The following is a 16,583-nucleotide window of genomic DNA, read 5'->3' on the forward strand; positions in this document are numbered from 1 at the left end:
ATTAAGTAGACCGTTCTGGGACAGTAGACAAGGTCACTGTTTTTTTTGTAGCTTGTTTCATTACCTAACACATTCCTCCTTCAATAATTCCTTTAGAGTTTGGAAGAACTCCCACAAATTAAGTATGTATAAAACAACTCAGTCTGGCTCCGTAGGTCTTTTAGTTTATTTCTAATACTAACCCCATCTTCAAAAATGTGAGAATTTCCCAAAATAGCAACTATGTAGAGAATGGATTTTGGTGTGAGGCGTGGAACACTGGACAGCTTGTATCTACATTTTATTTCACTTTCTTGAATAGTATTTGTAAAGGAAACAATAACCATTCGGATTTCTTTTTCACATCTCGGATAAAGGACAAAGCAGCACACTGCATATTACCCTTTGAGCAGTTGCGGCTCGCATGACTCGTGGGGGGGGGGGGTCGCGTGGCGGTTCTCGCGGAGGGGGGTTAAATTTTTTTTTTACGTGTACTTTACCAGGTCCTGCGCTGCCTCCACCTGCGTTTTCCTGGAACAGGAACAATGCATCCTTCCTCCTCTCCCCTAAGCCAATCACAATGCTGCAATGGCAGCATTGTGATTGGTGCTGACAGCGCCCAGCCGGGCGCCTGTAGGGAGGCCATTTTCTCTATGTAGGCTGCTTGTAGCCTACATAGAGAAAATGTAGAGTGCGCATGACTGGTTTGGTCGGCCCCAGAGGGCCGACCAAACAGTCAGGGCCCGCCACTCCTCCCCGACTCGCCCACCTGGGCCCAACCAGGCATACCCACCTGCCCGCCCCCAACCAGGCATACCCTGCCTTCTGCTTTCTTGCAGCACGAGAAGCAGAAACATAAAATTGTATGTAAAATACCATTTAATGTTTCTGCTTCTCGCACAGCGAGAAAGCAGTGGGACGACACTCCTCCGCCCTAAGAGAGGAGCCGCCCCTGCCTTTGAGCATGTTTTCAAAATTTTCAAAGTTTTAGCATGTATCCTCTGACATTGAAATCCTTGGCCAATTTGAGATGTCTAAGGAAGGAAAATGCCCAATGTTTTAGCAGAAATGAGTGCTCGGCCCTCCAAATAGGAAAGGCCAGTATTCCAAAACTAACTTGACACAGCATCATCTATGTGTCAGTAAAATAATAGGGACATTGAAAATGTGATGGGCCTGCTGCATTATTGGAGATTGGGGAGGCAGGCAACTCCACAACACCAGACATATCTGGCCTGTCTATTTCAGACTTGTCCACCTTGTGGGTGGACATTTTTCCCTCAAAATGGCTCCTACATCCTGGGGAAGAACTGCTTTGTGGGAGATAAATAGTGGCAACACGTCTGCCATGGCACACTGGTATAGCAGTCCTGGATCACTTCTATTTTCCCTAAAGATAAACCCCAAAAGTAAAGATCCCCCCCTGACCCCCAGAGATGACATAACTAATGTCCCCTGGCCTGTGCTTGGATTTGTATCCCAGTGCAGGGAGGACATTAGGGTCTTCTTCCATGACACCTTTATTTAGATGGTGGGCTCATACAGAAAGAACAGCCACAGGAATGCCATCAGAAAGAGCGCGCTAGATTGGGCAGCTCCCTGAAGGCAATTCTACCGGTGCCTGGTCTGCTGTGACCATGTATTCAAAATCAGTGCTGCTTTTGGCTCCACCATCATGAAAACCATAACATGCAACGCTACAAATCACAACTTTTCAGCTTCACAATGATGGTGAATTTCAGGGCTCCTGGATTGCCTTTGCATGCCTGCTTGGCCTGGAAAGAGGGCACAGCATGCACACAAATAATTTTGGGTTGTCACAGGGGAGGACATACACAAATCAGACCAGCCTTTCATTTTCCACTACCCATACCACTTAATCCTCCTGCTTTGGTACTCGTTCTTACAGCAGCAGCGGGGGAGGGGAGAGAGAGAGAGAATGAGAGAGAGATGAATTAACAAAAGACACTCTGCGTGCACAAACCTCATAGTTGTTTAGTAACTTGGACAAGCGTAGTTTGTCGCAAAGTATACATCTTTAGCATATAGCAATGGTACAATACACAATTATATCTCAATAATATGAGTTGTGATCGAAACGTAAATAAATAAAAAGCCACAGAAAAACCAGAAAAAGGCATAGGAACAAAAGAACTATACAGAAAGATGGAATTCTGTGCTTAATAGAGCCGGTGGGGGCCACCGCACTCAATTTTGGGAAATGCAAGCGAGAGAAAAACACAGAAAAGGGAAAGATGCAAAAATAGAGAGATGGAAAAATGGACTCAAAAGGAGAAAGCAGGGACCTGGACGAGTGAGATAAAGTGGCAGGTAGTGTCCGATAGTCCATTAAAGAGGCATGAGTTGGATTAAAGACTCACAGCCTTGGTATTTGTAGGAAGTTGGCTCTGTATATGGTATGCCACTAGGCGGTTATACTGTGCACAGAGTCCAGAGATTCCCCAAAAGTGTACAGGGCTCAATGCAGACCCAAGATGCTCTATTAGTGGCAGTGTTGTGGAGCAGTCTTAGGCCTAGCACAGAGAAGTGGAAGACATTTATTGCACACACATGACCAATAATTGACACATGACTCAAAAAGAAGATCCACACCAATTTTAAAAAAATAAGCTTTGTTTATGTTTTATTTTAAGACCAAGAGCTTCATTATAAGGTAAGTACGCTTTTAAATAAAAATACTTTTCACTTTCAAAAGTCAACACTGCAATTCCTGATCAGTTCAATGTTATCCTATGAAGAAAAACAATAATGCGGTTATACAGGTAAGTGCACAACTTAAAGTTACAATCTTCGGGACCAAAAGTCAGCAAGAGTAAGGTGAGTACCAAAACTGCAACACCAGTGGCACACGCGCAGCTGGGTGTAGAGGTCAAGATCAAAGTTCAGCCCAATTCGTTTCAACGGAGACCGGGCCAAGCTTTGGGAGTCAGGTCAGGAACAGAGGGGGGGGGGGGGGGTGCGTGGAATAAAGCAGCACCAAACATACACCACCAGCAGCACTGGGGCGGCCGGGTGCGGGGTGCAATTTCAGCATTGATCGTCCTTTGCTTTTCAATGGAGACTTTGCTTTCAACAAACAGGCAGCATGAGTCAAACCGGAGGTTGTAGGAGGGAGTCCAAAGACAGCAGAGGTAAGCAGAGATGCAGGGGGTCGCAGGGGCACCATTGGTTCAGCTCACCAAGGTCCAGGGGGTTTGGGTGGAGGGATGCCTTTAGATGTTTGAGTCTTCTTACTGGAGCCAATCGGGGTCAGGGGGAGCCTCTGGATTCAGGCTGCAGGCATCATCGTAGAGTCTAGGAGGGGTCTGCCAACGCTGGAACTGAGGTCAGGATCGCTGGGGAACCTGTTCTGAGTCTGTGGTCTACTTGGACATGGGTCGAAGGTGTCGGGTTCAGAGTAGGCAGGACTTGCAGATCCGGAGGGCACCGGAGTCCTGTGTGTTGATTTCTTGGGGACAGAACTACTGTCCTCTGGTCTTTTTCAAAGTTCAGGCAGGCTTCCTCTGGTTTCTTGAAGTCGCTGGCTGCAGGACAGGCATCATCTTCTCGCAGGGTATTGGAAACTAGAGACAGGCCAGTAGGGCTGGAGCTAAATCAGTCGTCGTCTTCAGGCTTCACTGCATGGCGTCGTCTTAATCCTTCTTCTTAGGTCATGTTAAACTTACCTCAAGTCTGAGGAAGCCTCCTAAATACTAGATTTAGGGGGCAGTTTAAGGGAGTAACAGGTAGGGCCAATGGGCACCTCACCTGGGGTGACTACACCCTTTATTATGCCACCCTCCTGTGGGAGTGGGAATAGTCCGAGCCCTGATTGGATGATCTGCTCATCTTCAAGATGGAGGGGACTGAAAAGTGTGCTTAACTTTGCTTCCTCCACCTGAGGAGTGGAGTTGGCAAAGGTGGGAACACCTCCTAGTCTCTCTAAGTTTCCCCACCCAAAGTGGGGTGTAAACCGGTAGCTGCCATCTGCTGCTAGCAGCCGAGGCTGGGGGGTGCATTACAAAGGCGGCAGGCCTTTGAAGCTTCCCCTTCAGGCATTGGATCCATCCTGGGGGAGGAGGTGACACACCTTTACCCAGGATTTGCATTGTTTCTGGTCCCAGAGAGCAGAGGCTTTCCACCAAGGTGTCCAGAAACATGTTTATTTTTTGTGGCAGGCTGCCTAATGCCAGTCAGTGACTACACCAGGGTCAGTAGGTTTTGAGGGGGCACCTCTGAGGTGCCATCTGGGTACATGGTTTAATAAATCCCACACTGGCATCAGTGTGTGTTTTTTTTAAAAGGAGTTATTTGGTACCAAACACTCCTGGGTTTAGTGAAGCCATCATTGTGCTGTGGAACACAAGGTTTCAAGTTCCCAGCCCATGTACTCTCTATGGCTTCCCTGGCACTTTCAATATTAAGGAATATACTCTAATACTGTATGGGCATATCTGCTTATGCAGATATAACCACACCTTTGATATAGTGCACCCTGCCTTAAGTCTGGTAGGGCCTGCTATGAGTTACCTACATTTGGGCAGTGCTAGTTGGCATGGCACACAGGCAGTGTGCCCTGTTGACTTTGTTGTTTTGTCTGCACCAGGCCATGAATGCTGCAGTGGCTGTCTGCATGGCCTAGGTGAGAGGTCCCTTGGGGACCCTCTTCAGTTGCAATGCCCTAGGTAACCATGTACCTTTTACCAGGGACTTACCGGGGGCCGGGAGGGCCCATTGTGGATCTGTTTAAGGGAAAGAACCCTGGTAAAGGGAACCTGGACAGCAGGGACCCAGTACTCTAAAGTCAAATTTGCAACATAAGCCAGGCAAAAAGGGGGTACTGCGACAGAAAACCATTTTCTCACAGTATTCAGCACTCCCAACATTTAAAAGCACCAGCAGGAGGATTCTGAGCAGAGCTTTGGGTGCCAGCACTGATGCTATTATAAATTAAACACTGACAACATTGCTGGCATGAACAGGAGGTATGTATGAATGAGTAAGTTCAGTTGTATTACTAAATATTGAGCCCAAGAATATCAACATACAAGAATATTGTGGACCGAATATCAAGGGCCCTAATATAGAAAGGTAAGTACTTATAGGGAAGCATAGGTTTACTATTCCTGAATCCACATCTACGTACCTTAAAGATATATATATATCACCAAGGCACATGTATGTGGAGAGGTATTGAATAATATTTGGATTCAATATTTTGTCCTCAGTATTTGCATGCCTCGATATTCTGGATTCGATACTCAAGGTGCATTCCAGAACAATTCTACTACCAATAGGCGATGGGATTATAGATTGGATGATCAACTGAGTAAAGGAGGTATATATTTAATCTTGTCAGGGCTGGACTGGCTGTAGTGGGCACCAGGGGTTTTCTCGTGGGCCGGAAGGGAGGGGGCCATGTTTGGCCAATGTGGGGTGGTTTTGTTACTGGGGGCCAGTCTTGCAGCAGTGCTACAATAACGGCCCCTGTGACAAAAGTGGCGCTTGACACTAGGACCCAGCCATCCCCCCCACCCCCCCCTCCCCCCACCGGCCCGGTCTAGCGGAATTGCCAGGACTGGTTTCTGTTCCAAGTCTGACCGGGAATCTCGTGGTGGTTTATATTTCTTTAGAAGCAAATCCAGATTTCCCCAAATGTGCCTAGATGTTATTCCCTGTAAAGCAATTGTAACATGGATTTTATGGAGTTAAGCTTTTCTGTAGTAAATAACATTGTATTTGACCTGTGCACTGTAGTAATAAATGAGTGAAAGGCCTGTTAATTTGTACAGTTGTCCTGTATATCATGCTTTATCAGCCACATTTATTTCAACTGGCTTGGCTTGAAAACATTTATTGCTGAATATCTGTAATTATTATCAAACCCAACAGTTGAGATGCTACCCATGCCCTGTACTTAATTGCTGGACTAATTCTGGCCCCGCCTTTCTCCCACAGAATGCTGGAGTGAGAGTGAACAAGACGAGCCAGAAATATCCGCGGAGGGTTCGCCCCTGTCCAACCTCTATCAGCTGGTTGGTATTATAGTAATTATCCCGTTCAACGGCTGCCACGCTTTCTTTTTATGGAAAGTACTGATGTTCCAGTTACTCTTCCTCTTTCTTGGTAGTGTCATTGCTTCTGGTTTCAAAGCGGTGTCAACTTGTGTTTTCATGCAATGTACAAATGGACTAATTTCCATCCAGCACACAATTCAAAAATGTGGTCAAATGAAGAACATCATTTTCAGAAGCTGGCAATTAGATATTAGATCCTAGAAATTATACAGACACAAATTATACAGATATTAGATCTTAAAATTTGAAGCAGAATTGGTCAAAAGCAAGTCAAGAGCGAGTACAGTCAAAGATCAATCCTGGCAGAAAGGTTTTAATGTAATTGTTAGAATCCTAACCCAAAGGGATGTTACTTATAATCGCAGGTTCTTTTTTTATTGTTCCAAATACTCAGTATTACATGTTCTACTTTCATAATTCCAAATGCTCAGTTTTCCATTTTCTACATAGTTTAACAAAATATTGCTGAAACGGTCTTTGTAACTGCGCCATTTCACAAGCGGTACGGAACACATCAATATTTAGACACACAATTCAGATTGTGTTGTTTAAAGGTGTTTTCTCTGCAGCTAAATCAATTCCTTGCATGTGTTTTCACTTGCTTGAACCACGGTAGCCATGGTTATTTAGAACATGTTCTTTGGCTGGAATTAAGTTGTTAAAAAAAAAAAGTGCCATGTCTCAGAATGTTTAACTTGAGACCACCTCAGCTTGACCACCCGCTGCCCCAGCCATCGGTGCCAAACCAGTGCTAATGATACCTGCCAGCCACCACACTAACAAGTGAGACAATTTGGACAATTCCATGTCACCCAAAGTTGTTTGAATGGCCTAGGTGAGCTGGTATTCTTTTTTTTTTTTTTAAAGTGCATTAAATTACTACACACTGTTGCTGATGTGCTCTCATGGATAGAAAGAGCCTACATGTGTGTCAGAAATAAGTGATGGTGTTAAGAAATATGTCCCAGTGCTGAGCACCAGCAAACACCTGCACAGATTAAGCATTGGTCCTCGTGGATAAACCTTTCTGGACTGAGCATTGCAGTGTTCTAAAATGGCCATGTTGCTGTGTAATGACTGGCTAAACTGCACCATTTTTACAAGTATTGAAATTCAGTCCTTGTTGCAGCCCGGACTACCCTGCTACATGTTCCCACACCCATTCTGCCATAAATAATCATGGTTGTGGTATATTTTTAAATTGAGCCTGAATACCTTTTTTTTCTTTGCTAATTTTTTTTCATTTGTAAGGTTATTGTATTTTGCTCTACTAAGTCAGTCAAAACCACTTTATTCAGTTAATAAAAATCATAGAAGTACAATGCATATATCAAAATACGCTACCCAGTAAAAATATCTCAAATCCAATTCATCACTAAATGTGGGCGACCTAAAAAGGAAGGATGTTATACAGCCAGATTTCCTTAAATCACTTAAAAGCCCAGTACATATATAGCAACGAAACACATCAATAAAAACAATTCAGAATCAAATATGCCATCATAAAAATGATAATCATGTACGCGTAAAAGGTGCTCTTAAAGCTTTTGGCATAGGGTACTGTTTTTTCCTGAGTCTAATAGCTGCGACTAAAAAACTTGCAATGTTAAATATCTCCCATGGGTCATTCAGCAGCAGAAGATGGAGTAAGGCAGGTTTGACCTGTATAAAACCTTTTACCCTTAAAACTAGAAATAAAAACCTCCTACGAATAACGCTGTAATGATCACAGAACATTATAAAGTGCATAGTATCCTGAATCGAGACATTGTCACAAGTGCAAGGGTCTGACTCACACACCCTTCTCCAGCCTTGCAGATTACCCAAAAAGAAATGAATTCGATTAAAACGAAACCTTGTTAAAAGCAGGCAATCGAAGGGCTTCGTGACAATTCTCAAGTAGGGTTCAATCTGGGGTAAGGTTTTTAACAAAAAATAGGCTTTTACTGTAGACTTCATTAACTCGGTCGCCTCTCTCTCCGCCATCAATAAATTCAGATGTATTTTTACCCAAGCCAAATCCTCTTTTCTTATTTTATCCGGGAAATCAAAAAGATCTGGGCATCCTAGTTTGTTTAGAGTGTATTTGACGTAATATGGCCACGAAATACAACTAGCTTGCTCCAGGGCAACACAGTCCCTAATAATCTTGTGATTCGGGGTTAATTCTGGGTTAAGCCAGATCTTAAGCCAGCAGACCACTGGGGCCAACTTCAACAAATCTGACACATAGCTAACCCCTAACTCTTGATGTATTACAAAAGTTGAAGTGGATTGGGAGGCCGACAAGAGAGTACGTAAAAACTTATTTTCAACTGTCTGTACCCCCTCCGATGGCTTATAACCCCAGATGGCCGATCCATACAGTGCAATGGCTATGCATTTAGACCTGTAGATGCTAAGCATGGCTTCAATAGGCCTGGCCCCCAGTCGCTGAGCGTAACCATGGACAGCAGCTGTTGACCTTGTCATCGCATTTTTTTTTGCTTTCTGTTGGGGGGCCAATGAACCCCTCTCATCAAATAGTACCCCCAAATAGGTAAAAAAGGTCACCCTGGTCAGCTGTATGCCTTCATAGTAAAATGTTTTTGATGTCCTGGGTTTCTGGCCCATAGTCAATGTGTGCGATTTAGTTGTGTTGACTACCAGATCCAGTGATTTCATGTAGGCACCAAAGGAATACTGAAGCCTCTGGAGCCCTACAGCTGTAAGGGCTAATAAAACGGCATAATTCGCATATAGGCGCACGGGGATAGCCCTGTCCCCTACTCGTGGTATATCTAGGCTAACCAAATCTAAAATCTTTCCCAGATTATGTATGAATAGAGTAAAAAGCAATGGAGCTAAAATGCAGCCCTGACGAATACCTCTACCAGATTTGAATTGCCTCGTGCATTTACCTTCTTGGTTGACCCTCACCCTGGCGGAGAGATCCCTATGTAGGTCAGCAAGGAAGTAAACCAGACATGTCTATGCCCATGTCAAGCAGGATGTGCCAGAGCTTAGATCTATTTACCAGATCGAACACCGAGGAGAGGTCGAACGCCGAGGAGAGGTCCATGAACGCCAACTGTAGTGTCCCTGCTTTGGCTAGTGTGTATTTTCCTGCTATTAAGTGTACATTTAGGCACTGGTCCAGGGTACTCCTTCCACGTCTAAAACCATATTGGAGGTTGGTTAAACCCTCATTCTCGTTCAGCCAGACCATTAACTTGGTTAAAATCACTCTCCCTAAAACTTTAACTGCAGAATCAGTTAAGGATATCGACCTATAACAACATGGGGTTCCCTCTCTGGCCTTTTTTAAAAACTGGGATAATGGTAGACAACGACCATGATGATGGGAAACACAGCTGACTTGACACATTGTAGACATTTTTCAAGATTTTGGCCCAGACGGTTGGATTTTGTTTTTATAAGTCAGCCGGGACACCGTTTGGACCAGGGGCCTTATTACCGGTCATTTGCAATATTTCCAGTTCTACTTCAGCTTCATTAAAAACAAGTTTGGGGGAGTCTCTGTTATGATTTAAGCTAGTAGGTAAATCCAGGATAGCAGTGGCCTCATATATGGTTTCAAAATGAGAGAGCCATTGGGCTTCAGTGATGTTGCAATCTAGGGGGACAGTCTCTGTGCCAGAGAAGAAAGGTTTGTTTACAATAGCCTAAAATCAGGAGCTGTCTTTTATGACTTCCACTGCTAATAAATCGTTCCATGCATCCTCCTTTATTTCATTTTTACGCATGGTTAGAACAAGCTTATACAGCTTTCTTAACATGGCTATTTGTTCCTTATCTCGTGGGACCTGTTTCAGAGCTACAACCAGTTCTCTATGAGCTTCAGAGCAGTTGCTATCAAACCATCTCTCGCCAGTATTTTGGCGAGATCTGGTGGGCACGGAAAGGTCTGACGCTACCTGCTCACAAATGCCTTTGCATGTTATAAGTACTTTTGCCCCCCGGTTTGGAGTTATCAAGGCAGGTTGCCAGCTTTACCTCAGCCTTCGCACAGAGATCCTGAAAGAAAAGGTCCGGGATTACTTTGGTCCATTTTAGCCTCAGTCCCTGATCCGATATTTTCAAACAAGTATCATCTCCTGGCTTTTCTAGTTTCCCCTTTAGACCACGACCGCTGCCAACACAAGAGTAACAGGATTGTGATCACTAAAGTGAGACCACATGGCATTATAAAAGATTACTTGAGGGGATAAGGTAGGGGAGATAAATATAAAATCTATGATAGTGTCCCGCCCTCTAGCTTTATAGGTGGGAATCCTCTCATCTGTATCAATAAAACTTGGATCAAAAAGGTCCACTGCAGCTAAAAGCTCCTCCAAACATTCCCCCTGCTGTGTGTGCTCGAAATGGGGAGTGGAGGAGTTCTCCGGCCCTGGAAAATCTTCTACCTGGCAGTTCAACTCACAAGCATGAATATTAAAACCACCCATGGGTATAATCGAATAAAAAGTGGTTTGTTTCAATCTATACTCCTCTAAAAAAAAATTCAATTTGAATAAATGTTCATTTAACAAACTACTCTCTCCAGAATTATAAAAATTGACGAACAGTAGTTTAGATGTATTGGGAGCAGTGTATTCGATTGCCAAACAACTGTGGGAACCAACATCCACCCTCCTGTGATCACCTGTCAATTTGAGTGAAAATAACATTAGGAGGCCCCCATTTTGCTCTGCCTGACTGGGAAGATTGTGCAGGTACACAGTATGATGTGAACCTATCCACCCAAAAGTTATTTTCCATATCCCAGGTTTCCTGTAGACTAACTATATCATAGTCTTTTACAAAAATTAAGCCACCTGGGATCGTCCCTTTTGCTTCTTAGAACCGCTATATTCCAGCTAATAATCTTGCAATTGGGGATATCGTTCTCTTCTAACCTCTACCCTTTGGTACATTCGCTAGAGAACCAAAGTCTTTAGTTGAAATGTAAGTGTTTTTTCTGCCGCTAAAACAATTGCATGGATGTACTGTGGTTGTATATTGCTTACACAAAAATGGCCAGTGTTCTTTAGTTAAAGATATTTGTGGAGACATCTTTCTGGACAGACAGCCTATCAATGTTCTAAAATGACAAAGTGTTGTGATTGGTCAGTTTCATCCTCTGTTTCCAGTATAGAACATCAGACAATTTAACCTTATGCATATCACACACTCTTTGCACTAAAACCCACTTTCTACAATAAACCTCCTCCACCACAGTATATCACCACAAATGACAGTTTCCCACCCTACGCAGCACAAACTGAAGCATCACTCATTGCACACTTCTTCACTACTCACAGCACCATTTGCACAAACACTACACCCACCACAACATAAAAATGGTTAAACTTTGCAAAAATACACCCCACTTACTCCGCAAAACACCCTAACATACCTTGCACCACAGCATACAATGTACAACTTTGATATATCTTTGGACGGATGCACTAACAGGAGAATTGGCCATGGGATTTTTCAAGGATGCAGCAGAGAGAAAATAGCTTGCGGACAATTACCAGCACACTTTAGCTGTCGGGATACATATTGGGCTTAGCTTGAAGGGGATTAGGTGCTTACTATTTGCAGTGTGTTTTAACTGTAAGTAGATTACTGTAATTGTCATAAGAGATCCAGGCTTATTCAAATCTCTGGACCTCTTGCTTCAAAGACCTGAGACAATAATTATATTAGAAAAGAGAACGCTATAAATATTGCTACTTTAACTATAGGGAAGCAAGATAATTTACAACAGATACTGATTCATAATATAATTCAAAGAAACAATATTTTGGTCACTTAGTATAATGAAGCTGATCAAAATCAAAGTTTGCTAGGCCAAGAGCTAGAATTTTAGGAGTATGTATTAGCATTGATCGATCTTTAGCATCTAGGAGTAAGTGCCAGTATTTCCGGATCTTTAGTATCTAGGATTCATCCTTGTTATGAGCAAAGTGACGATTCAATATAAATGGAATGAAAACATGGTCACACCAATTTACTAGGTGAGACCCTGGAGAAATGAAAAATGAGCAGGAGTTTCTCTAATCGGATGAGGAATTTCTCCTAGATCATGTATATGACAAGATATGTTGTGTCTAAGTAAGAGATGAAACAGGCCTTGAAAAGCTGTGCAAGAAGCATGTCCCAAGTTTAACTTAAAGCTACTTAATAAAACACAGCCATGCATGCATAAGCAAGTGTGAAACATGAAACCAGTTAGGTGTTCAATAAACAGAGTACCCTACCCATGTTTATGTTGCAGAAGCCCTTTGCAAAATAGATTTTGTTAGGGAAAAATTGATCCTCACAGTAAGTAATTCAAAAGGATATGCGAACACCTTGCAAAAGGAAATTTATTAAATAGAAAACAGAATTTGTGTCTGAAAGTTTAGCTATGCCATAGAAATCTAGTTTTTACCTCAAAATAACTACAGTTTTATGAATCGATGCAGGCATTTGACTTGATTAACCCTGGCTCTAATAATACTGTAAAAAAACACAAAAATAATGGACAGAATGCAGAACAAATCAAACATTCATCCCCAGTCACAGATCTAAGTTAAATCCATCGTTTTTTTGCTCACCTCAGTACTCTAATTTTCACCCAGCCATATACAAATCAGTCTTAACCCTGCTCCCAATGGGAACTGACAGGCCAGGACCACCCTAGACCGGAAACCAAGCATCTTGGGACCGGTTTCGGGGTGTCACCCCACATCAGTTAGGATAGCTTGAATCCAGTGGCATAGTAAGCACGGGACCCACTTCTGGGCATAACCTTCGCATTTAAGGTGACAAAGAAAAAAACACAAATGATGGACGGAATGCAGAACAAATCAAACATTCACTCCCAATCCCAGCTCTGGGTTAAATTTTTTGTTGTTTTCTCACCACACCACTCCAGTTTGGACCCAGCCAAGCGCAAATCAGTCCTGATCCAGCTCCCTTTGGGAACAGTCCAACTCGAACTGCCAGGCCAGGTCCTCCCTGGGCCAGAAAACAAGCTTCCTAGGACTGTTTCAGGGTATCACAGGCCTTAAACCCTAGTCCATAACAATGTGATGCCCTCCTTTAAAAAGCTAAATTCTGCCCTCAGGCTGAAAATATGTGCGTGGAATATAAGGGGCCTCCCGAATGACTATGATAAAAGGGACACAATCCTACATCTCAAGAGCTATGACATCATCGCGGTCCAGGAAACCTGAGCCCTGTCCGCATCTCACTGGCTGGATTACACAGCTTATGAATCGCACGCCATAGCATCACAAGCAGATGGGCATGCTTCGGGTGGTGTAGCCATCTACGTTAAAAACAACCTGCCGCACAGGTATCACTGAGGGAAACTGAGACTACGTTCTCATTAAAGCAAAGTGGCAAAAATAGCTCAGTCAGCTCAGACTGACCAAACTATGATTCCTGGCTGTATCTATCTCCCGCCTTCTAAGAAAAAATGTGATGCAACTTTAAGCAAACTGTTACCAACAATAAGTGAGCTTCACTCCCAGTGCCCAAATGGTTAATGGATGTTAATGGGTGACTTTAATGCTAATTTAATGGCCTCTGACCTAAATTACCCTCTAGTAGCCCTGGATGATTCTGCTTAGGGTATCCCAGATTTAAATGGCTAGTTCCAATGGAAAGACAATCATGGCCTCAAACTCTCTGCCTTTCTCAATCATTTGGGTCTCTTTATCCTAAATGGCAGAGTTGCCACTGACTTCCCCGCAGCTTACACCCATTATAGATTAGCTACACTGGATTTATTTGGATCTCGATCGCCCATTTCCATGCAATACAGGATTTCTTGGTAACACCCACTGCGGCAAGTGACCATGCGATAATCTCTTGTGGCATATTAGCCCCACAATGCCACTGACCTAGAATCAAACTCAATGGCGGGGAAGAAGAACTGGAATCAATAAATAAAATTAGGTGGACAACAGATCACAAACAGATCAACTCAGAAGTGGAATCTTTGCTAAATTAAGCAGTCCAGGATAACAGCGAATCATTCTCGAACAACTCATGGGAACTCCTCTTGGCGGATACAGGGGATAGATTAAAAACACTGCCACAATTAAGGTCCGCCAAGCTCTCGCTAACAAACAATTGTCTTGCGAAACAAAAACTGCAAATACAATAAAACGTAAATTAAATAATCTTGTGCGCAAAACCACAAAGGACGCATTGGGATATAAATCCCTTAAGGCCAAGTGTAATGATATCACCTGTGAATATAGAAAAGCAAGATTTTCTTACACCAGAATGATGGAAGAAAACCATTGGAGTAAAGCTCATGAGATCATAAAATCAAGAGACCAGAGGCGTTTCTGGAACTGGATGAATAAGTGCTGCAGGTTCACTTATTGCTCTACAATCACAGATATTTCCCCTACAACCTGGGAAAATTACATTGAAGCACTTTATGTGGAGACACCCAGTTTTAATGGTACAACTCCCCTTTGAGGAGCATTAGCAATGAGCATTTGAGTTCGGAGTCGCAGGCTAATCATGTTGGCCAAAAAGAGATTTCATCAGGTGAAGTTTTACATCTCATGAACAAATGCGCTCTGGAGGGGTACCAGGTCCCAATGGAATCCCTCCCATGGTCTTCAAGGGGATGGCAGATAAGTGGGCAAAAATAATGGTGCCCCTTTTCCATGAGTTTAGGTGGGGAAGAAGTATCCCGGAGTCGCGGAGGGGATCTCTTCTTGTCTCGATACATAAAAAAGGCTCAAGATCCAGCCCCGAAAATTTTAGAATGATTGCGCTTCTTGATGTGGATGGGAAATGCTATGCTAGTATTATGCTGCAAGAACTGACGGCTTGGGTTGTAAAGAATAAATTGATCCCCTATACGCAGACTGGTTTCCAAAAGGGGGTACATATTTCAGACAATCTGATTTGCATTTCAAACCTGATCGAAACAACACTGGCAAGAAAAGGCAGGGCTCTGTACCTTGCATTTATTGACTTTCAAACTGCCTTTGACAGTGTTTCCCATCAGCGGATATGGACAAAATTAAAAAATTGGGGCATTGACAACACGCTCCTAACAGCACTGATTGCCCTATATTCGAACACTTGGGTTGAGATCAGTGTTACATCTGCTTGTTCCACCACCCAAAAAATTCTAACTAATAAGGACCTAAAGCAAGGCTGTCTACTGCCCCCAATGCTTTTTAATCCATACCTGGTGGACCTGCCCGAAAGATTGGCTGCAGCACGAGCATTTCCCCCTAAATTGGCCGAAATTCAAATTCAATCACTCCAATATGCGGACGACACGTTACTGCTCGACCAAACTCAGATTGGTCTACAGCTGCTGCTAACAGTATTATCTCTATATTGTAGGGAGAACAATTTAAAATTGAACTCCTTAAAAACTAAGGCAATGATAATATCGTGACAATTAAAAAGGAAGGGCGGATGGAAAATCGAAGGAAAACCCATTGAGATTGTGACCACCTATAAGTACTTAGGAGTCTGGATCGACCATAAAGGCCGGCCTTCTGCCCATATTACTGCAATGCAAGGCACTGCTCACTCTTTGGAAGGCATTTTTTGTAGCGCAAGGAAAGCCATGAGCTCCCCTGATCTTACTCCCCTAATTCGATTAATGGGGGCAAAATTCCTACAGTCTGTAGCCCATGGCGCATTAGCCTTCAAAGATAAGATGATAACATGGCTGGATAGAGCACAGTCAGACTGCTTTTGTAAAGTGTTTTTATTGCCAACTGCCACCGCTCATGCGCAGATTCGGAGAGAATTCAATCTTTCTTCCCAAAAATGGATACTGAAGGCGAGATTTATTGCATACTGTTTAAAGGCTAAGGAAGCTCAGGAAAACACCTTGAAACGATATATTTGGACAATGATAAATACCCAAGGGTCCACATGGTGTGGTTATCTAGCCCACTGCGTTGAGGCATTGGAAGCAAAGGAAATCTGGTCAGCCTCTTTACCTACATCATCAGCCTCAAGACTGTTAACAAAACCGGCGAAGCTACTCTCTGCTGAAAGTGATATCCAAAAGTCATGGAAGTTGGGCCTCGACCCTCTACACTAGTGTGACCTTGCCATGTTATCTGTCCTTCCCTCTAAAACCAGTAATGAAGCGCCAACTTATGAGGTTGCTGTTTGGACTGATTCCATTGTTGGCATACAAATATGCAAAAGACACACAATTGATGGACGAAATGCAGAACAAATCAAAACATTCACCCCCAGTCGAGATCTGGGTTAAATCCATCATTCTTTTGCTCACCATGGCACCCCAGTTTAGACCTGGCCATGTGCAAATCAGTCTTGACCCTGTGCCTCATGGGAACAGTCCAGCCCGAACCACCAAGCCAGGTCCTCCCTGGACCGGAAACAAGCATCCTAGGACCGGTTTCGGGGTTTCACCCCTCTTCAGCCAGGATAGCTTGATTCCAGTGGCATGGAGAGCACGGGAACCATGCCCAGACCATGTAACTATACAGAGGTTGAAACGTCGTCGACGCATTGTGGCCGAAAATTATT

General features: G+C 43.4%; 1 protein-coding gene across 8 annotated transcripts in view; it reads left to right on the forward strand.

The window, feature by feature from the left end:
* The window catches only part of IPCEF1 (interaction protein for cytohesin exchange factors 1), an 844,548-nt gene that overhangs the window by 711,209 nt on the left and 116,756 nt on the right, over positions 1-16,583 (forward strand). For all 8 annotated transcript variants that reach the window (XM_085611547.1, XM_085611538.1, XM_085611539.1 and 5 more), the window contains one exon: positions 5,938-6,014. In XM_085611547.1, coding sequence (XP_085467673.1) covers positions 5,938-6,014 — 77 coding nt within the window. The remainder of the gene's footprint in view (positions 1-5,937; positions 6,015-16,583) is intronic.

The sequence above is a fragment of the Triturus cristatus genome, chromosome 6, assembly GCF_964204655.1.
Source record: "Triturus cristatus chromosome 6, aTriCri1.1, whole genome shotgun sequence".
NCBI classification, from domain to species: domain Eukaryota; kingdom Metazoa; phylum Chordata; class Amphibia; order Caudata; family Salamandridae; genus Triturus; species Triturus cristatus.